The 24,032-nt window shown below is 40.0% G+C and overlaps 1 protein-coding gene across 1 annotated transcript in view; it reads right to left on the bottom strand.

Moving 5' to 3' along the window:
• LOC132872216 (huntingtin-interacting protein 1-related protein-like) overlaps window positions 1-24,032 on the bottom strand; it is a 266,642-nt gene that overhangs the window by 31,687 nt on the left and 210,923 nt on the right. Inside the window, exons 14-23 of the mRNA XM_060906869.1 lie at window positions 21,141-21,324; window positions 20,939-21,027; window positions 20,641-20,757; window positions 20,421-20,522; window positions 20,136-20,330; window positions 3,983-4,130; window positions 3,768-3,854; window positions 3,496-3,603; window positions 3,209-3,345; window positions 1,779-1,889 (exon numbers count right to left, since the gene is read on the bottom strand). Coding sequence (XP_060762852.1) covers window positions 1,779-1,889; window positions 3,209-3,345; window positions 3,496-3,603; window positions 3,768-3,854; window positions 3,983-4,130; window positions 20,136-20,330; window positions 20,421-20,522; window positions 20,641-20,757; window positions 20,939-21,027; window positions 21,141-21,324 — 1,278 coding nt within the window. The remainder of the gene's footprint in view (window positions 1-1,778; window positions 1,890-3,208; window positions 3,346-3,495; window positions 3,604-3,767; window positions 3,855-3,982; window positions 4,131-20,135; window positions 20,331-20,420; window positions 20,523-20,640; window positions 20,758-20,938; window positions 21,028-21,140; window positions 21,325-24,032) is intronic.

Genomic DNA, 24,032 nt, shown 5'->3' with positions numbered 1-24,032 from the left:
AGAAACGCACAAACCTCACTGTACAAGACATTACGCAACTCCTTCAATTCATCGCCACATCCACATACTTTCAGTTCAAGAACACAATTTACAGACAAAAGGAAGGTTTTGCCATGGGAGACCCACTATTAGCCATTATGTGTGGCTTTTTCATGGAAGACCTGGAGCAGAAAGCACTCACTACCAGCGGAATACAGACCAACACTCTGGAAACGGTATGTGGACGACATACTGGAAAAAGTAAAGAGGGGATACACTCAACAACTGACCGACCATCTCAATACTATAGACAATACCGGCAATATAAAATTCACACATGAAGAGGAAACGGAGCAGTCAGTAGCATTTTTGGACTTAAAAATACATCACACAGAAGAGGGGGACATCAAAATAAAAGTACACAGGAAACCCACACACACCGACCAATATTTAAACTGGACTTCCGAACACCCCATAATGCACAAAATATCTGTAGTTAGAACATTACATGAACGCGCAGCAATAATTACAGATGCACAGGACAAAGAACAGGAAGAACAACATATACAACACGCACTGAAGGCATGTCAATATCCACAATGGGCAATATCCAAAGGGGCGGAACAGGTCAAAAACAATAAAACACAGAAGAAAGAGAAAAAAACAAACCAACAAACAAGAACACAGGGGAGTAGTGACATTACCATACATCAGAGGAATAACGGAACGCATTCAAAGAGCAATGAGGAAACACAACATTAACACACCTGTCAAACCACACACAACACTCCGTCAGATCCTGATTCATCCCAAAGACAGAATACATCCGGACAACAGATGCAACACCATATATGAGATTCTATGCCAATTATGCAATAAAACTTGCATTGGGGAGACAGGAAGGAGTTTCAACACAAGAAAAAATGAACATAAGAAAGAGTGCAAAAAGGAGACAGCTAAAAGACAAACCCGAACAATAAAAGAAAAGGCACAACAGGAAAATTATAAGTCAGCCATAACAAATCATTGCAAAAGGGAAAATCATATTATGGACTGGGGGAATGCCAGAGTCATCCGCACAGAAGATAATAAACATCAGCGCTGGATCAGGGAGGCCATAGAGATCCGTAAGCGAAGTCCGAGGACCATCAACCGAGATGGCTCTCCCATACCTGGAGTGCCATCTTGCAGGGGACGAACTGACAGTAGAAGGCGTGACCGACCTGTCAATCTAGACAGGAAGGCCACGCCTTCGGAAACATCAGCTGATAAAAGATGCGTCACCAATAACATCCGGTGACACTCTGAGGAAGACGACAGTCGTACGTCGAAACATGTCAGGTAAACAAACCTAAAAAATTAGATGTCTGATAAAAAAGAAAAAACTAACAACAGGATTATTCTCCTTCATGCACATCTTCAGGTTCATCTGCAACTGTGTAAAGTTTCATTAAAATCCATCAAACTGTTTAGGAGGAGTTGCGCTTACAAAACGCATGGACAGACAGATGAACAGGGTGATTCCTATACAGCCCCCCACCCCCCCCACACACTTTCTTTGCAGGGGATATAAAAAAAAAAATCCTAAACATCCTGCAAAGCACCATTTAAGCCACAATTTTTAAAAAATGGAAATAAAGCACCATATGGTACAACCTTATTGCACAAGTCTGTCCATAGAAGACCATCCACTCGAAAGTTAGTGATGTAATAAGAAGCAGGTTTATCAAACATTCTGGTAAAAACAGTCTGGCTAAACATGTCCAAAACCTTGCTAAATAAGCGTGCTTTAAACTTACATCTATTCTCCTCACAGCTTCCTCTATTGCAGCAGAAGTGGAAGCCATTTCTTTATCTACCATGTCTCCCAACTCCTCCCTTCCAACATCTACTCCTTTTGGCCTTAGGTCCTGAGACAAAGCGCAAGAAAAAAAATTACAGATAATAAGAATGGAAGTAAATATTTTACAATCTAAATGCATGCATATACAATCAATGTCTATTTTGTCCATTTTATTAAACTGTTCATCTCTGGAATAGCTGAGTACTTGCAGCTCAGACAATGGAAGATGCTTTGCTATGTCACCAATAAAGTTTCAATAGTGATTCAGGGATTCTGATTTGTAATTCTCAAAGATTTAGTTCTCATTAGTACATCATCATAAATACTGTGGCATAGATGTGGAAGAAGCTTGACCAGAAAGCAGTCTGAGAACAATGCACTTTTTTTTTTTTGCAAACTCACACTTAGTACACAAACATAGGCTTGGTGGTTAGCAACAGAATTAAACTAGCCAGTTGAAACTGGCTAGGGAAACAAAGCCCACCAATCTTCAGCTGGATGGTCAACAAAGGAAACACCAATTGGTGTTTCCTTTGTTGACCATCCAGCTGAAGATGGTCAACATCTGGTACACTGTATGGCCAAAAGTATGTGGACGCTTGATATCACACCTGTGTGTGCTTCCCCAAACTGTTGCCACAAACATGGAAGCACACAGTTGTCTACAATGTCTTTGTATGTGGCCGCATTAAGATCTCCCTTCTGTGGAACTAACGGACCCATACATGACAATGCCCCTGTGGACAAAATGAAATCAATAAAGACCAGGCTTGCAAAGATTGGTGTTGACCTGGCCTCCACAAAGCCCTGACCTTAACACCACTGAACACTCTTGGGACATTTTTGGCACTGACTACCCATTAAGTCTTCTGACCTGCTATCAGTGCATGATCTCACTCATGCTCTTATGGCTGAATAAGCATAAATCCCTAGAGGCACATTCCATAATCTAATGGAAAGCATTCAGAGAAGAGTCAATGATGTTACAGCAGCAGCAGGGGACTAACTTCATATTAATGCCCATGATTTTGTAATAAAATGTTGAACAATCATATACTGTATGGGTGTGAGATGGTCAGGTGTCTACATTCTTTTGTCCATATAGTGTATACAACACATTCCTACAGTAACAACGATGTCCAACTGAATAAACACAGTAAATATACTCCACAGGAGCTCTCAGGTATAAAAATTAGTACTGCAATGCTAAAGTTTTTAATTGTGGATTTGAAATTACAAGTTATATATACAAAATCATTATCATAATCATCACCATCAGTTCCTCCTCCTCTTCTTGAGGCCCTGAAAGTTAGAACGTCAGAAGCAAAAAATTTCACCTTCATTGTAAGTATTTTTCAGTTTGTTATGATGTATATTCTGCCTCACCTGTGCAATTTGCAAGATTTTCTGAATCACAGCATGAACATATGTTGGATCAGCACCCTTTATGGAAACTTTAGACTTCAGTTCCTGTAGAAAATTTAAGCTTTTCGTAGCACATGCCCTGCAGTTCTCCATCAATCCTGCACACACCATACACAACAACTTACCAGTTAAAGCTGACTTGGGTGAGACAGCACACACAAAAAAGCAAGGAAATGTACAGGAAATACTGGATATAATTGTAAAAGCACTGTGTTTCTGCTGTATGCATTAATCTCTTTCAGTCTTACGATCAGTAAGATCTACAGGTGCCATGTGTGCTGTTGCACTCCCATTGATAATGGTGTCAGCAGTAAGATGAGAAAACTGAGTCAAAGCCCTCAGCAAAGGCCCAGCATCTGTTCAGAAAGACAGAAAAGGGCAACTATTTACAAAAATAGGTAAAGAGATAACAGATAAATCACTATTTTGATGACTGCAAAAGTGTACAAATGAAATATAAAGGGCACATTTTATGCAGGGAGAAAAACTGTAGGTAGACGAATTAAAAACCCAAAAACACCTTCCATATTCTTCAAATAGTGTGAGTGGCCAGCTTGCATTTTAGTTACTGATCCCAGCGCAGCTTCTGCACGACTTACAAGGTAATCTAAAGAAAGGAAGATAGACATAACATTTCCTTGACTTTCCCCTTTCAATCTAAGTCTTCTTGCTAAAGCAAGACTTTTTTCCATTCAGCATATAATTTGGGTTCAGCATGGAAAGGTATGCGAATACCTGGTGAGCTGGTGCAGCGGATATGCAAAGGATCATCCACTGTAGCCAGAGCATCCTGAATGATGATTTCTGCCTCAGTTACTGTACCCTGCAACAGGGCAAACTGCTCATCCAACAACTTCTGCTGCAACTGCTCCTCATGGCCGAGCTACACATGCACAAACATGGACCACATTAATGCTTGTAATTAAGATTTCTCCATAACATTTATAAAATTCCTTAATCAAAGGTTTAATGATAACTGATCTCTTTTTATGATCTCTAACAACTAAATACTGAACAACTAAAATCATACAAAGAAATCATCACCACTGCTTAAGAGAATGCACTGACAACAAAAACTAATGGTGAAGTAGGGCTAACTGGTAAGTGGCCCAGTGCCTAGGGATCTTCCAAACCCAACAATTCTCCAATTGGGTCCCCTGTTTATGGTGGCATGAGCAGAGGAGATGGGCAGAATGCAATGATTTGCAAATCTTTTTCAAACCATATGCAACTGAATACAATATAAAGACAAGATATTTAAATGTTCAAACTGATAAACTTTGTTTTTTGTATATACTCATTGTGACTTTGATGCCTGCAAAAAACAACATGAATTGTAAATCACTGCATTCTGTTTCTTTTTACATTTTCAACAGCATCCCAACTTTTCTGGATTTGGGGTTGTATATGCATTCAAAAAATGTGCAGTCACTGTCTAATTGATGCATATTCTAACTTAGAAAGCACAAAACAATTTTTCCCAATAAACAAACACTGAAGCTCCAGGTATATATAATTCAGGAAGCAGTCATGTAAAATGAGCAGAGCAATGTATACTGCTTGGGAATATTTATATTCACTATAAGAAAACTATGCCTTTTGGGTGTAAATAATAGATACAATGGCAGATTAAGGTGTGTCTAAACTACAAGGACCTCAACTGCTTACTCACTAAACATTCATAATAGACATTCAATAACTCTTTAGAGGTCTTGATATGTTTGGAATCAATTTTATGGATTCAAATCCGGAATTATAGGCACACTATATGAACATGAGCAAAAGGAACTCATCCAGTGAGTGATATTTTGAGCTTTAACACTTTTTATATTGTATTTTTCAATTGCACACTTTATTAAGTAGTGCAAAACATTCTGCAAAACACTGCTTTTAAAATTATTAAACAGTTAATATTCTGGCACTGTCCAACAAGTGTGGAAAACATTTTTCTTGGTATCTTGGATCTGTTGATAAGGTTTGAATGAATACATTTTTTTGGGGGGAGGGGGATTTTTTTTCCATCAGATTTTCTCCTTAATTTAGTCATGGTTAATTCCCACCAACCAGGGAGGGCAAAGGCCATCACATGCCTCCTCCTAGGTACATGACAGCAGCTGATCCCAACTGCTGCTTATGCAACATCAAGGGCAGCATAACACACATGGAGGAAAGCACTATCCACCTACATCCGCACACACAATTTTGCTCTTTTGCGCTCCCAGTCACAGATGGCTGTGGAACCATCAGAACTCTCAATCTCTCAATAACAGGGCGAACAATTTTCTTTTGTGCCACTCAGGAGCCCATGATGTATCAGATACCCATGTAAGATATCATAACCATAAGATGTATGGTTAAACACACTGCTGCAATACTTATCAAATAATTCCCTTAAAGACAGTGTGTGAAGTGCAGCACAGTGACAGTTTCAGAATGACATACAATTAGATTTTACCTACAGATATCAGTTTTAGTGATTGAAAGTAACCAGGCGGAAGTTTTCTCCGTCACCAAATATGCTGGCAGTGTCACAAATCCACAATTCAAGTTAAATATAAAGATCAGGATAAGACAGAAATTGAAATGCTTGAAATTTATAGAATTTTTTTAAAAAAAAAATGGTTCTTAGACTATGCGGCACGGTGGTGTAGTGGTTAGCGCTGTCGCCTCACAGCAAGAAGGTCCTGGGTTCGAGCCCCGGGGCCGGCGAGGGCCTTTCTGTGTGGAGTTTGCATGTTCTCCCCGTGTCCGCGTGGGTTTCCTCCGGGTGCTCCAGTTTCCCCCACAGTCCAAAGACATGCAGGTTAGGTTAACTGGTGACTCTAAATTGACCGTAGGTGTGAATGTGAGTGTGAATGGTTGTCTGTGTCTATGTGTCAGCCCTGTGATGACCTGGTGACTTGTCCAGGGTGTACCCCGCCTTTCGCCCGTAGTCAGCTGGGATAGGCTCCAGCTTGCCTGCGACCCTGTAGAAGGATAAAGCGGCTAGAGATAATGAGAATGAGATGAGAGGTTCTTAGACTATTCTGGGTCTCATATAGAATCCCCTCCAAAAGTATTGGAACAGCAGCGTTAATCCTTTTGTTATACACCGAAGATTAGGTTTTACATAGGTTGAGAGTATGTCACGCGCATTCTGGCTGCCGCTTCTCACCGGAGCTTTTTTATTTTATTTTCTCTCCTTTTTTATTTTAATTTTTTCCTTTTTTTTGTGTTTGATGTTTGAGTGTTTTTGTCCGCCGGTTGTGATGTAGCTCCGGACCCAGTTTTGGGGGTTGGTTCGCTGTGGGTGATGCCTGTGCTCCCAGCTGTGGACTATAGTGAGCTCGTTGCTCATTTTAACATCGTGGTTGTCCAGCGCTCTGTGCTTTAATACTTGACGTGATGTTCTGAGCGATGTTGTTCGGTGGCGTCGCGGCGGCTGTGCAGGCGGTTTGGGACACACCAGCGCCCTGCGTGGCGGTGCTTCTGTGCTCGCTTTGTGGATCCATGGCGTGGTGTTCGAGCGATGTTGCTGGCGGCATCACGGCGGCCATGCTGGAGATGTGGGACTTGTTTTTGTGCGCCTTTTGGTGGGACTGTGGCTGCTACACCACTGGAATGATATCCTGACCTCTATTTGGTGGACTTTTTTCTTTTCTTTTTTCTGCCTATTATTGTAAAGTGACCTTGGGTTTTGAGAAAGGCGCTATATAAATTGAACATATTATTACATTGCATGAACCTGATGGCTTTATGACAACTGGCCGCCATGGTCTTATGCAGGACCGTGGCGGCCAGCTAAGCTAGATATCTGGCCATGTTTGCATGCTGTTCAAGTTATACATTTGCCTCTACCTGCTGCTGTAGGAGGAAAAGACTAAATTAAGGAGAAGGTTAACTGTGTGCATTTACTGAAATTATTTGACACCAATTTATTAGGTGGGAGAAGTCCAGAGAACTGATCCCTGGTCTTCTTAACAGTCTGCATTTCACTTCAGCTGAACTACGGGATGCCATCAGCATCAGATATGGAAACTATTTGCACACAAAGCTGCATACAATGCAAAATGATTGTTAAAACATTACTTCCAACATTCCAATTTTCTTTCATAATGCTAAGGAAGAGGTTGTTACGGTTAAAAATGAAAACATGGAAAACATATATGAAGTCACACAACTGATTCATGGCTTGTGAGGAGTTTTTTGAAGTGCATTTCATACAAATAATTTACCACAAACAAAACAGGAACTTACCGATTGATTCATTTGTTTTGGGAATCTCTGGTACACATTTCTGCAATGCTCTTTCCTGACATTTACCACTAACTTTAATTTAAAAAAAAAACAAAACAAACAAAAACAAACAAAAAAACCTTTACTACTTGTGCTCCAGTTGTGTTGACACAGCACCTAACAGTAAGTTGCCCACTTGCTGTCACCTTCCTGTTGTCATCAGCTGGTTTGGTTAGCGTAACTGCATAGGGAACTGTACTGCTGCTCTTACAGCTTCTAATATTAGCAGTCAAAGACCAAACTACCAACCCTTCATCATAATTATGGTGGCAATGTGCAATTCTTATGATGAGTACATCATAAATTGAGTAAACTGTGTAATGTTGTCTCACACTTGGGAGTATTTATGGAAAATCCTGATTTGGTTTTGTTCACGAATGGCTCAGCATAAGCCATAGTTCTGGCCAGTTCTCTTCTGTTTGTACAGGCTCCCATATGATAACATAACATAGCATAACATAACATCTCCATTCACTTCTATGCTGATGATTCACAGCTGTATCACCCACTAAAATCTAGTGATTTCCTCCAGCTGTTTCTGGACTGTCTTGAGGACATTAAAGATTGGATGGCAAATAATTCCCTGCAGCTTAAAGCTCATAGGCAACGGTTTTCAATTTATGCGCATTTGAAACTTTATATGTTAAAAAACCCTCTGTAGTTTTCTTCTGGTCCCAAGAAGTATTATTAATACGTAATAATTAAAATAAGTTAGTGCGGATCGTGGCGAATTTCTGTTCGGCAATTTTCGTTACCGCTCGGCGTGTGATGTCATTCAAGACAAACCAGTCACTTGAGTTGAGTCCACTTCTGTTTACTTGCATTGCCATTCGGCTTGAGTGCAGACGTTTGTTCGGGAATTTCTAAAGAAAAAACATGCCTTATTGTTGTGCAGTGAACTGTAACAATGGGACCGGTTCAAAAAGATGTTTTTACCTTTTTCTGAGAGAGGAGAAGAGGCAGAGAGAGTGGATTGGCTGTTTCCGAAAAAGGAGAAGAGGCGGAGCAAGTGGGTTGGCTTTTTCTGAAAAAGGAGAAGAGGCGGAGCGAGTGGGTTGGCTTTTTCCGAAAGAGGAGACGAGGCAGAGAGAGTGGATTGTGTGTGTGAAGCCAGAGAGTTGTTTTTTTCTGGAAGAGGAGACGAGGCGGAGAAAGTGGATTGTGCGCGTGAAGCCAGAGGGTCATTTTTTTTTCCATTAGAGGCAGAGAGAGTGGATTGTGCGTGTGAAACAAAATCAAGCAGTCAAAGAAGAAACGGACCAGCAATGCTCAAGCAAAAAGGAGAAGACTGGAGGTAAACATTTTTACCTTTGCTTGCAATTGACATGTCAAGAATCCTGAGGGATCCTGTACAATCATTGTGAAAATGAGACAAAAGGATATTTCCGCGCTTAGAGTAGGCTGTAAATAATATAATGCCGCGGATGGCAGGCTAATGTGGCCTACCGGCACACTGTCAAGTAATCATTACCTATATCCACTAGGGTGGGTGGTTTAATTATTCTTCAAAAGGGCTCTTATTTAGTATTACAATGAAAGTAAGAATTTATCATGACTACCAGGATAAATCATTTGGGCACAAGTCTTGTTGAGGTCCAGGGTCACCACGATCAGAGTCGGCCGAGTCGCTGCCTGATTCTGAGGCCGCATGGTTGACCATGCGAAGCAATCGGTGAATGTGGCTCACTGGTTTGAACCAGTGAGCCACATTCACCGATTGCTTCGCAACAGCCATAGGTTCATACATATATGGTTTCACCTCTCGATATTCAATTTGGAGACTTCCTACTTCAAAATTGCTATCAGATATTTTACACAACCTCTCACGACCAAACACGTGTACCCAGTTCGCAGGTAAACACAGAACTGCTCCCAGTCTGTTTGTCTTGAATGACGTCATGACGACTGTCCCCTGGCGGTGAAAGTGCGCATAAGTGAGATGTAAACAAGCCTTCGGAAATTGGGCAAAACAGTATACTTTAACCGTTTTATTCAATTTTCGGGTGCAAATTAGACACTAGGAAAACTGAATTTGCTTTTTGGGTCATTCTTCTAGACAATAAAGTTGATATTCTACGTTTCACCTCTGACCATTGCCTATGACCTTTAAGTGATAAAACTGAAGTAATCATCCAAGTCCAAAAGCTGTTTCACCAGGAAGTTACAGTAAACCACATCACCCCTTATGTTAAGTCACATGAGAAAAACCTTTATGTTGTCTTGATTTTGAGTTTGGTGTTGACAAATAAAGCATTTCTATTGTTAAAAATGACTATTACCAGTGAAGAATTATTTGCAAACTCAAACGATTTCTGTCTTTCCATGATCTGGAAAAAGTCATTCATGCTTTTATTACATCACGACTGGACTACTGAAATTTCCTCAGTCCTTAATAACATGCTTGCAGATGGTCCAGAATGCAGCTGCCAGACTACTGATCGGTACTAAAACTGATCATGTTATCCCCAGTTCTTGCCTCTCTTCATTGGAATCTCTTCATGGAATCTGTCCATTTTAGAATTCATTTTAAGATCCTACTGATTGTTTTTAAGGCTCTTAATGGGAAGATCCCATTTTATCTCTCAGACCTCATCTGTCTGCATTCAACCGATAGGTCTCTTAGATCTGCCAGAGAAGTTATTTACATGTCCCATGGTTACATCTTAAACTCAAAGGTGATAGAGCCATTGCAGTTGCTGCTCCTTGTTTGTGGAACCAGTTGCCATTGGACATTAAATCAGCTCCATGAATCTCCATTTTTAAAGCTAGGCTACACTTTTATTCTCTGGCCTTCCCTGGACTACTGAAATTCCCATAATTTAATTTAACTTACATTTATTTAAGTTTTATTTGTTTTAAATAAACTTTTGTTTTGTTTTAATCTGTCGTCATGTATTTAATTCTGTTTCTCTGCTGTTTACCAGTTGTTATTGCTGGTATGTGTCTTTTCATGTATCTGTATTCTTTTTATATTTAATGAACTTGAGAGCTATACCAGCTGGTAGGTGCAACCTTGCCGGGCAGGCCTCAAATGAAAATTCAGACGAATATAGCACCTGGCCCTCCAAGTCCTGTAAAACACTATTACAGAAACTGAGAAGACTCTACAAATGTATAGGCAAGATGGAGAAACTGAAAGCCAAGTACCACAGGATGAAGACATTGTCTTCACTGAATACCAGTGCCAGATGAAATCGGTGGGTGAAAGCTCTATTGAAGCCCTCCAATTAAGTGAGTCACTTCTATAGCCTAAAGAATTAATGAACACAGGGAACTGGAATGTATGTACCATGTATGTACCATGGATACATACATTGGAAATTGGAAAATGAGCACAAATTGCCAACATAATGAGGGAATACAAAATTGATATATTAGGAATAAGCAAATGTAGATGGACAGAATCTGGTAAATTGAAACTTGTAACAGGAGAGACAGTCATCTATTCTGGCAGAGACGATGGGATACACTGAAGTAGGGTAGCAATAAGGTCAAAATTTGCAGAATCAGCTCTGTTGGAGCAGGTATTGATAAATGGCCGTATCATAATGGCACAATTCTTCTCCAAGTACAACAAACTTACTGTCATCCATGTTTATGCGCCAACAATGGAAGCAGAAGAAAAAGACATTTTATATGAACAACTTTCAAGGGGTTCTCGAAAAAGCAAACAAACATGACCTTTTACGAATAACGGGGTCAGGTTGTGAAAGTTGGATCATCAAACGAGAACAGAGAAAGAATCATGGGCAAACACAGAACTGGGACTATTAATACCACTGGCAAAAAAACTGATCAACTTCTGTGTAATGAAGAACCTCATCACTGGAACAATTTTCCCACACAAAGAAATGCATAACACATGGTAGTCACCAGATGAGAAAACGCAAAACCAAACGGATCATGCACTAATAAATCAGCAATTTAGAGAGTCAGTTAGAGATACAAGAGAGTTATGAGAGGTGCAGACATAGCTTCAGACCACCAACTCATCAGGACACGAATAAAGATCAAACTAAAGTAGTTTAATAGACATACCAACAATTGGATCAGATGTGACAAGCTACAGCATGAAACAAACATCTTTAAGATGTTACCAGTTTGTTAAGATGTTACCAGTTACCTCTGTTACCAGTTTGCTGCCATTAAAAGCCATCGATGAACATGACAAATACCAAATGGTCTAGGTTTAACAAAGCTTACAATATCACAGCAAAAAATAATTTTGGGCATGAAAAAGAAGGGCAACAAGCCATAGATTAGTGAGGCATCATCGTCAATTGTGGAAGAGAGAAAGAACCTTAAGGTGAACATAGAAAATGCAAAACTGGAAAGGATAAAACAACTACAAAAGAAATACAAGATGAAAGACAAGGAAGTGAAGAGAAGCAACAGAGCTGATAGAAGGAAGTGGCTTAATGATCAGAGGGCTGCAGAAATGGGCAATATCTTCATCTTTACAAGATAACCAAGAACATATGTAATGATAAACTATATAGTAAACACCACAAGGAAGGTAAAACAATCACAGATGAGATGAAAAAGATGGCCAGATGGAAAGAACATTTTGAAGAGATCCTGAACAGAAAAGCACCAGCACATCCAATAGCAATAGACAGACAGAATCCCTGAGATTGAGGGGATCAGTACATGACCCATCAGCAAAGGCAAAGTTAAATGGGGAATCAGATCTATGAAGAACGGAAAAGCCGGCGATATTGATAACAATGGCTGAAATGCTGAAGGCAGATATAGAAACATCAACCAGGAAAATTATGAAATTATCCAAATGATTTGGGACTATGAAGAAATTCCTACTGACTGGCTGAAAGGTCTAATTGTCAAAATTCCTAAGAAAGGTAATCAGAAGGCATGACACTTCTGATAATCACAAGCAAAGTAAAGTAAAGATAATTATTGAAAGGATAAAGAGTGGGCTAGATGAGAAGCTAAGACCAGAGCAAGCAGGTTTTTGACACGGGAAAAATACTACAGAACAAATATTTATTCTACGCAAGATCATCGAGCAATCATATGAATGACCAGCTTCTCTCATTGTGAACTTTATTGATTTCGAGAAAAGATTTGATTCACTATATCATGTATCTATGAGACATCATGAAATTTTATGGCGTACAAGAAAAGATAACCAAAATCATTCAACTTCTTTACCAAGATGCGGTGTTCTTATCAGAGGTCAAACGTCGGACTGGTTTCAAGTAAAAACAGGTGTAAAACAAGGTTGTGAGATGTGATTTTTATTTCTCCAAGTTATTGACTGGGTTATGAGAGTAACAGAGCTAATGCTACCAACAATGGAATGAGGTGGAAGTTTATGGAACAGTTAGAAGATTTAAACTTTGCAGATATAGTATTTATCTCTACAACACGTAAACAAATGCAAAAGATGATGGAGAAAATGACAGAAATAGCCCAGAGAACAGGATTAAACATAAGCAAGACTAAAATTCATACACTGAAGATGAATTACAAAAATAATGAACCACTGAAGTTTTGAAGTGGTTCCATCATGAAACCAGGGAATTCGTTTATCTTGGTGCTGTAGTTAGTAATGAAGGGGGTGCAGATAAAAACAAGGGCAACAAAGCCAAAGCTATGTTTATAAGGCTGAAAAGGATTTGGAGTACCAAACAATTCAACCAGAAAACCAAGATGAGATTATTTAACATTCTTGTGAAAATTGTTCTATATCCTCCTGAAAACCAACCCATAGACTTGTGTCCTCTGTAGTTGACATTTGTTTTACGTGCACACCCTCTTACTCTTTCAAGCTATTCACTTGAATCCTGGTGTCTTGTAAAGAGTACATCCTGGGCTTTCCAATGATATATCATGTGACTAGGAGGGTTGCTGGGAAATTCCTAGTAAGGAAATCACAACAAAAGAGAAACTGAGAGACACCTTTTTTTTTTTTTCTTGGTTCCCAGGAGGATATGGGAGCAAGACATGGAAGATCAAGCTGAGGACAATGATCGACTCAATGAACTTAACAGCTAGACAAACTTAATAGATAGACGAACTTGATGAAAGAACTGGACGCATATGAGCAAGTACAGAAGTGAAGAAGAGAAGGTTGAAATGGCTGGGTCACATGCTCAGGATGCCAAGCCAAGGATACCTGATGGGAGGTGGAAAGTAGGAAGACCAAAAACATGACAAAGAACAGAAGAGGAACAGAATTTGAATGGCTGGAAATCATGGGAGGAGACAAGGATAGTAGCAAGAGACAGTTAAATGGCAGAGAAGTATTGATACCTTATGTGCAACTGAGCATGAAGAAGTTCAGTGAGGAATTTTTTTTTTAATGAATTTAAAAAATATATATTTGTACAGCACCTTGGGTAAGTTTAAGGTATGTTTAAATGTGCTCTATAAATACAACCCCAATTCCAAAAATGTTGGGATGCTGTGTAAAACGTAAATAAAAACAGAATGCAAGATTTGCAAACCATGCAAAATCCTATATTTCATTGATAATGGTACAAAGACAACATATCAAATGGTGAAATTGAGAATTTTGTTTTTTGAAAAATAAATGCTTATTTTGAACACGTTTCAAAAACGTTGAGACGGGCATGTTTACCACTGTGTTGCATACTTTTATTGCATATTTGCATATTATTTGTTGCATACTACTTTTAAGAACACTCTGTAAATGTTTGAGAACTGAGCAGACCAAATGCTGTCATTCTGAAAGTGAAATGTCTCATATATTTGCTCATTAGTTGAAGTCTCCTTTGTCATATTTGGTGCTTCATAATGTGCCAAATGTTTTAAATGGGAGAGAGGTCTGGACCGCAGGCAGGACAGTTTTGTACCCAGGCTCTTTTACTCCAGAGCCATGTAGTTGTAAAACATGCAGAATTTAGTTGGGGATTGTCTTGCTGAATTGAGCAAGGCCTTCCCTGAAAAAGATTTATTTATTTATTTATTTATTTATTTATTTAAAGGTTTAGTTATCAGGGACAATGCACATTAATAAAACATTTAAACAAATGTAAATATGCCAGAATTAGCCAGAAGGCTATTTTGCATCTGCTGTCCCTGGACTGATGTTAAAATAGTCACCCTAAAAGAACAAAAATTAAAATATATTCAAATAAAACATTTCCAAATAAAAAACTAAATCTGAATAAAAATAAAAAAAACTAAAATACATTTACACACAAGCCAACATAAACTCAACACCAAACAATTACTACAAACAAAACCAAGAACAACATTAAGCAACAACAAAAAGCATCAACAACATTTATAATACAAGACACAATAAGAAACTAACAAGCCATAAACAAGCAGGACATAGACACCAAACACATAATAAAAAAACATACACAAGAAATAACAGTAATACTCGACAAACTGACAACATGATGGATGGCATCAGAAAAACATTGACAGGCAGGGCAGTAAACATGGAGAAAAATTGAGCACTAAAATTTAATGTTGACAGCCTTGACCACTAATTAACCACTTTTTAAAAAAAATTTAAAAGAAGCATAATTTCTAATGTCAATTGGAATAGAATTCCACTCACGAGCAGCCCTGATTGAAAATGCAGACTGGCTAAAAGCACTTTTTCTAAACTGGACCACACAATCTCCTCTAGCTGCACTCCGTGTAGATGTTGATACCACCTTTATAAACTGGGTCAGTACAGGAGGAGCAAGTCCATGAATAATTTTATACATTAAACATAAGTGTGAATATTTAATAAGATTTTCCAAATGTAGCAATTTATATTTCATTAAAATATATGATGTCTGGATGGCAGCATGTTCCAAAAACCTGTCAAATTCAGCATTCAGGGTGTCTTTTCAGATGCGCAATCTACTCATGTCATGTGCACTAATGGTTCTTCCCATCACAGATGCTGGCTCTTGAACTGTATGCTGATAACATTCCGGATGGTCCTGCTCCATAGATTAACCCAGAAGATGCGGTTTCCATGATTTCCAAAAATAATTTCAAATTTCAATTCACCAGACCACAGGACAATTTTTCACTTCACCTCAGCCCATCATAAATGAGCTCGGGCCCAGAGAAGGCGTAGAGTTTCTGGATATTGTTTATATCTGATTTTAAGCATTTGTGGATGTAGTGATGAACTGTGTTCATAGACTGTGGTTTTTGGAAGTGTTCCTGAGCCCATGTATCGATTTCCATGACAGGATCATGTCCGTTTTTAAATGCAGTGTCATTTGAGGGCCTGAAGATCACAGGCATCCAACGTTAGTTTTCGGCATAATATGATATGTACTGTGGATGCATGATGTTCCTCAATTTTACACTGAGGAACATTATTCTTAAACTGTGACACTACTTACCCACACAGTCTTTCACAGAGTGGTGAACTTTACCATCTTTACTTCTGAGAGACTCAGTCTCTGATGTGCTTTTTTTTTTTAAATACTCAAATCATGTTACTGACCTGCTGCCAATTAACCCAAGTTCTTTAACATTACATAACTTTTCCAGTCTTTTGTTGCCCCATCCCAACTTTCTTGAAATTATTGAAAAAGGTGATTGTTTAACAGTTTCAACATTTGATATGTTGTCTTTGTACTATTTTCAATGAAACATAGGGTTTCCGTGATTTGTATCCCAACTTTTCTGGAATGGAGATTGTAAAATTAACTGACTTACTTTACAAGTGGGCCATCTGTTAACCACATACAGTGATCGATGGGGCACCTCCCTGCCTACCTTTCAGCACAAGCTGCAAAACTTGTGGCTCTGACAATGCCTGCATTCAAGCATCTGACCTCATAGCTACCACCTCTACACTGACTATGCTTTTGGAAGGCTCATGCACAGACATGTTGGGGGCAAAGGCTCAAGAGAAAAAGGGCATAATATCCACATATATACATACAGGCAGTGGTGGAATAACTGCACACAAGGCCCCAGGGCAAAACACCAATCAGGGCCCCCCACATGGCGAAATTGCAAACAAACAAATTAGAAGGCTTGTGGCATATAGGCCTACTCAGGCTATATCTAACAAAAAGCAGTTTTTAAAAACGTAGCCTTTGGACCCAGCCATGGCGAAATTGCAAACAAACAGAAGGCCTGCGGCATATAATCAGGCTATATTAGAACAGAACTTGCTCAGTTTTTTTTTTAATTATTTTATTTTTTATAGGCTTACATAGCCTGTATTTTCCATTCATTTTTTATTATGTTCTAAATAGACACTAAACAACAAAAAAAATCCAGCAATCATGAATGATACACCCTCATTGTGTAAGCACATCTTCAACTACAAAGCCGACACGGAAACCTGCGCTCGTTATTAAAAAGGCATTCGATGCACCTTGCGCTCTGCAAAGTCGTCGACTATTTGAGGGATGTTAAGCGCTCTTGCTTGCTCATTCTCAATTGATAAAATGGCCAATCCACAGAGTCTTTCTTGACCCATTGTGCTTCTGAGATAATTTAGCAATTTTAATTTGGAGAAAGAGCGCTCTGCTGTCGCAACTGAGACGGGGACAGCGAGAAAAAGCAAGAAGGCCGTGCACACCTCACTAAATGTAGAAGTTACTGCTGGATGATCTACTACCAGCAACCTGGCCAGGCTAAGCACAGATGTGTCTCTCGCTATCTGCTCCTTGAAACAAGCCCTAAATGACAATAGTTGACCAGGAAATCTGGAGTCAATATCCCGACTATAGTGATCACACAGTCGACGGGCCACTTCATATAGCTCCTCGTCCTTGGCATGCTGGAGCATATTTGGATGAATAGCCTCAAACAAATGAGCAGTCCGATTTAAACTGACAAACCTTTGTGACAGTTGCTGAATGATTACATCAAGGCATGCATAGAACACATTCACTCGAAAATAACGTTCTGCATCGGAAAGCCGACTGTCTTCGCGAAGGTGATCAAAGTGGCGCTTCACTTTTTTCAACCTGGTGGCTACAAATTGCGTTTGACTGCCCCATTTCACAGCCAATGCCAGAGTGGAAGCCTTTGCCTCATCAAACTGCTCCCTGTACTCCTGTAGAGTTTGTATAGCATTCTGCAATAATGCAGACGCTTTGAGGTGATCAATGGTCTTCTTCTCCTGCAGTAACTTTGAGATGGCATTAGTGCGCTCCAAAATCTTTGTCTGAAGGCTGATTAAAAATATGACCTGAAATTTAGTATTGGCCTTTATAAGTGCATCTGCTTCATCTCGTTCATTCGTTTTCTCCCTTGTAAGTGAGAGTTTTAATGACTTCTCCATATCTGTACTTTAACGCAAAAAGCGCATTGTAGCGGGAGGACCAGCGGGTTAGGCAGAGGCGTTTCAAGGTTATGTCCCTGCTCTGTGGGCTCAATAAGTTGCCAAGTAATGCCCATCTCTTAACACTGTTGGCAACCACATCATAAAACTGTCTAATCTCTGGGATAGTTTTGACAATCATTCAGTACCAAATTCAGACAATGAGCCGCACAGTGCACGTACAAAGCAAGGGGCTCCCGCTCCGGTATTCTCACTTGAACACCAGAATAAATTCCACTCATGTTCACTGTGCCATCATAACCCTGTCCACGGTATCTGGAGAGATCGAAGCTATTCCCTTCAATGCAGCTAATAATTCGGCCCTCTAGTTCAGAAGCGGATGCGTTCACAGTTATCTCGAATCCAAGAAAAGCCTCAACTATCCTGCTTTCACAGGTTTTTTTAAAAAATTTTTTAACCATGATAAGAATGTGTAGCAAAAATGAGAGATATATAGGTCAGCTAGTCTGCAATCATGTGAAAACTTGTAGATTTCAAGGAATTTCCAATGAAATCGCGTAAGGCACATTTATTGGGAGGGCCTGAATGTCAAAGGGTGGGGCCCTGTATGGCTAGGGGGAGGGCCCAAGGCCCATGGCCCCGCCCACCCTGCCTTTAGCTCCGCCCCTGCATACAGGCACACACACTCACCAGCCATTTTAATGGAAACTTTTTCTTGATTCCAAGATTCCTGTTCTTGGCTGGCAGGAGTGGAACCCAATGTGGTCTTCTGCTGTTGCATCCTGAGCTGCTTTTCCGCTCAACATGGTTGTAAAGAGCTCCTGGCAGTTTGAACCGATCTGGCCATTTTCCTCTGACCTCTCTTGTCAACAAGGTGTTTCCACCCACAGAACTGTCACCCATTCAATGTTTTTTTTGTTTTTCACTGTGTAAACTCTAGAGACTGTTTGTAAAAACCCCAGGAGAGCAGCAATTTCTTAAATTTCTTAAATACTCATCTGGCACCAACACCCATGCCACAGTAAAAGTCACAGATCACAATTTTTCCCATTCTGATGTTTGAAGTGAAAATTAACTAAAGCTCTTGATTTGTATCTGCATGATTTTATGCATTGTGCTGCTGTCAAGGGATTAGCTGATCAGATAACTACATAAAACAGCAAGTGTATGGGTGTTCCTAATAAAGTGGCCGGTAGTGTATACATGCACTTCCACAGATGTTACAAAAACCTATGCAATGAAATAAGTATGGTTGCCAGACATTACAATTTGACTTTCATTGCATACAATAACCATATTTTATGCTCATATTTGCTTCATATTTTCCAGTAGCCAAAATAATACAATGTGTATAGTAAACCTCATACTTTTAGCATTTCAGGTCTCATATGTAGGGAAATTAATTTATCCAGATTGAATTACTGAATAATACATGAACATGAAATGGGATGATGAGAAGGTAGCTTACATATTACATGGTTCATACACTGTTTAAGCAATTATATCAATTATAAAACAGAAGCTTTCATCACACAGAACAGCTTACAAATTTATTATAAGCCGTTCTGTGTGACAAAATGTTATAAATCAGCTATATATCTTACACTTGTGGATAATTGGCTGATTTGATTAATTTATTAACTTTTTAAATTAATGCCATATCTATTACATAGAGTTGAAACAATTAAACCATTTTTCAGCTCTCTAAATAGGTGAAACAAAAAAATTTGAACCCCCAAAGTTATGACAGCAGAGTCCTGTAGGTGGATTCATTGCCTACTGTGCTGTGCAGTTCTAATACATTGACAGTTTGGATGCAGCCTTTTATACTTTGTGTGTTGATTTGTTGAACAAAACACATTAGAGAAACAACAAATTGTGGCAAATTCAGCTTGAAATAACAGTTTTGCATGCACACACAAACATGCATGCAAGTAGTAATATTAATAATAAAGATGTTCTTGTGTATGTTGCATTGAATATGACATCACTGCAGTTTTATGCACCATTGCTATGACCAGCAGCTATAGTGGAAGACAAACTGTTGATAAGTGAATAGAGTCAAATTAAGCCAGTACCATGCAGTGGAAAAGGGCCATTAGTGACCGACAGTGCAATGCTTTGTCAAGGACGCAAAACGTGAACACACCTTGCACTGTGAAGTGCTGATATTACCCAGTGTTTCCCTCGAAGGGGAGAGCTTTGAGAGGAACCAATGGTATGTAGACTATAAGAGTCTAACTCAAAGTGAGGAATCTTTTTCCCCAAATGTCATGAGCCATGCCTATTAGCACTGCCTTATTGGGAGTTATTACCCAGTTATGACAAATTAGCCTTTGAACAGTTCTAAGTCCAGCCTACCTTCTCTTTGAGTTTTCCCTGGAGTTGTCCTAACTCCTTGCTGCTCCTCTCCCTCTCTTGCTGGAGAGAGGACTCCTTCACCTGGGCTGCCTGCTTTAGAGAGGATAGCTCAGCCTCCTTCTCACTCACACAGCGCATTAGGCGCTCCTTTTCTGCCTGCATCGAGGTTATGGAGTTGCTCAGTTGCTCACTGCCCTACAGGCAATGTTAGGAGCATACATGTAAACACTCAAATCCATAATGCTGCTTCATTTTATCCAGATAGAAACAAATGGCTGTACATACCTTTTCACAAGTCTGTAATATTCCCTTTATTAGTTGGATCTCTCCAATCTTCTCTTCCAACTCTCGTCTCAATTTATCCATTTCAAACTTTTGTTCCTCCAACTACAAAACGATCATGGTTTCATTGTAGGAGATAGCTTAGAGTTGATTTGATCAAATAAAACCAATGCTGACCAATAAAAACAAATTAAATGTGTGGGTGCATCTGTGTGTTTGAGACCTTCATGTCAGACTCCTGTTTGATCCTCTCCACTTCAAAGGATAACTGTTGTTTAGTTCTGGCCACCTCCTCCTGGGTCTGCTGAGTGGCTGACAACATCTTCACTGTGTCTGCACTCTGCAAGTAAGAGGCATGTAAATTTTGGGGCATGCCATTGTGTCTCCCTCACACACACAGACGTAATGTTGCACACATGCACGAGAGCACACACAACAATGAATGCACACATTAGAGTGCGTGCGTGCACGCACACACAAAAGAACATTGTATGCATGCACACGACAGTGCGCGCACACACCTTCCTAAGCAACTCTGCATGGCTGGCTACCAACTCGGCATGCTTCTCCTTTAGCTTGTTATACCGGAGCTCTGTAGCTTGAGACCTTTCTGGAGAGAAATTAGACTGGCATTATTACACTAAGTCTGTGTATTAGTGAAAACATTTATATTCTAGCAATACAGGGTTTTAGAAGCCATGAAAGATGCGTGTGTAAACTCACTCTCAGCTTCCAAAAATGTAGCTTGCATTGTCTCATGTTCTGCATTGCGTCGTTTAGTTGCATCCAGTTCCATACGTAGCTGCTCATTTTCTACAAGGGCACGTTGTTTTTGAACCCTCTGCTCCTCCAACTCCGCCTCTAGACTGTTGATCTGAGATTTCAGTTGAGTGATATAGCGCTGAGCCTACATTGAGAGCAGACAAGAATATTACATATGCATGCACACAGGACTGTGCAAAAAAGTCTCAGGCACCCTTGCAAGCATATTATTCAAGAGACCACATCTCAAAAAAAAAAAATGAAGGCGAATGGGGTTTGCATGCAAAAATGAGAAGCAAGTGTGAAAATCAGTCTCCAGAAGAACTGTGGCTGACTCTGCAAAATGTTAAGTAAACCGGCTAATTTCCTTACGACACAAATTTTAAAGGAAATGTGTCTACGTTAATTTAAAAAACAAAACAAAAAAACTCTACAAAGAGTAGTACAGAACCCTTTACACAACTTGTACCTGAGACTACTTTTTTTTTAAGAAAGCAAGGGATTGTCACACTAAATATTGACTTACATTTATTGCTCTCTCTCATTATACAGTATATACACACTGAGACACACACACACACACACACAATTGCCAAAAGTATTTGCTCACCCATCCAAATTATCGGAATCAGGTGTTCCAATCACTTCCATGGCCACAGGTGTATAAAATCAAGCACCTAGGCATGCAGACTGTTTTTACAAACATTTGTGAAAGAATGGGTCGCTCTCAGGAGCTCAGTGAATTCTAGCGTGGAACTGTGATAGGATGCCACCTGTGCAACAAATCCAGTCGTGAAATTTCCTCGCTCCTAAATATTCCACAGTCAACTGTCCCCTGTATTATAAGAAAATGGAAGTGTTTGTGAACGACAGCAACTCAGCCACGAAGTGGTAGGCCACGTAAACTGACGGAGCGGGTCAGCGGATGCTGATGCGCATAGTGCGAAGAGGTCGTCAACTTTCTGCAGAGTTGATCACTACAGACCTCCATACTTCATGTGGCCTTCAGATTAGCTCAAGAACAGTGCGCAGAGAGCTTCATGGAATGGGTTTCCATGGTTGAGCAGCTGCATCCAAGCCATACATCACCAAGTGCAATGCAAAGCGTCGGATGCAGTGTTGTAAAGCACGCCGCCACTGGACTCTAGAGCAGTGGAGACGCGTTCTCTGGAGTGACGAATCGCGCTTCTCCATCTGGCAATCTGATGGACAAGTCTGGGTTTGGTGGTTGCCAGGAGAACGGTACTTGTCTGACTGAATTGTGCCAAGTGTAAAGTTTGGTGGAGGGGGGATTATGGTGTGGGGTTGTTTTTCAGGAGCTGGGCTTGACCCCTTATTTCCAGTCAAGGAACTCTGAATGCTTCAGCATACCAAGACATTTTGGACAATTCCATGCTCCCAACTTTGTGGGAACAGTTTGGAGCTGGCCCCTTCCTCTTCCAACATGACTGTGCACCAGTGCACAAAGCAAGGTCCATCCATTCATCATGGATGACAGAGTCTGGTGTGGATGAACTTGACTGGCCTGCACAGAGTCCTGACCTCAACCCGATAGAACACCTTTGGGATGAATTAGAGTGGAGACTGAGAGCCAGGCCTTCTTGTCCAACATCAGTGTGTGACCTCACAAATGCGCTTCTGGAAGAATGGTCAAAAATTCCCATAAACACACTCCTAAACCTTGTGGACAGCCTTCCCAGAAGAGTTGAAGCTGTTCTAGCTGCAAAGGGTGGACCAACATCATATTGAACCCTATGGATGAGGAATGGGATGGCACTTAAGCTCATATGTGAGTCAAGGCAGGTGAGCGAATACTTTTGGCAATATACGATATATATATATATATATATATACACATATGGGCGGCACGGTGGTGTAGTGGTTAGCGCTGTCGCCTCACAGCAAGAAGGTCCTGGGTTCGAGCCCCGTGGCCGACGAGGGCCTTTCTGTGTGGAGTTTGCATGTTCTCCCCGTGTCCGTGTGGGTTTCCTCCGGGTGCTCCGGTTTCCCCCACAGTCCAAAGACATGCAGGTTAGGTTAACTGGTGACTCTAAATTGACCGTAGGTGTGAATGTGAGTGTGAATGGTTGTCTGTGTCTATGTGTCAGCCCTGTGATGACCTGGCGACTTGTCCAGGGTGTACCCCGCCTTTCGCCCGTAGTCAGCTGGGATAGGCTCCAGCATGCCTGCGACCCTGTAGAAGGATAAAGCGGCTAGAGATAATGAGATGAGATATACACATACACACACACACACGTATATGCATGTATATATACACATGTATACATGTATATACGTGTGTCTGTGTTTATATATATATATATATATATATATATATATATATATATATGTGTGCGCGCACATACATATATAAAATATATATTATATAAATAAACACACACGTGTGTGTGCGCGCACACATATATAAAATATATATAAACACACACGCGGATGCATGTGTGTTTATATTATATATATATATATATATATATATATATATATATATATATATATATATATATCTATATATCTATCTCACACACGCATACAGGGGCGCCAGAAGTATTTTTAATGTGGGGGGGACATACTGGCGGGGGGTCTGGGGGTTCTTCCCCAGAAAATTTTTAATTAATTAGATGCCATTTCCTGCATTCTGGTGTACTTTTAACAGGTTGTTAAACACCTAATTTTATCTACAAAAGTCACTTAATTCAATTACTATTTTAGAGACTCAACAATACGTCCTCATTCAACTAGTCCATATATTCATCAGCCTGTTTTTAAACCCACTGCTATGCCTAAGATAATGAGATGAATGTGACTCAGTTTATCACCAACAATGACTTTACGGGT

This window comes from Neoarius graeffei, chromosome 24, assembly GCF_027579695.1.
Source record: "Neoarius graeffei isolate fNeoGra1 chromosome 24, fNeoGra1.pri, whole genome shotgun sequence".
In the NCBI taxonomy this organism is placed as follows: domain Eukaryota; kingdom Metazoa; phylum Chordata; class Actinopteri; order Siluriformes; family Ariidae; genus Neoarius; species Neoarius graeffei.
This window is presented reverse-complemented; position numbering and strand designations above follow the sequence as displayed.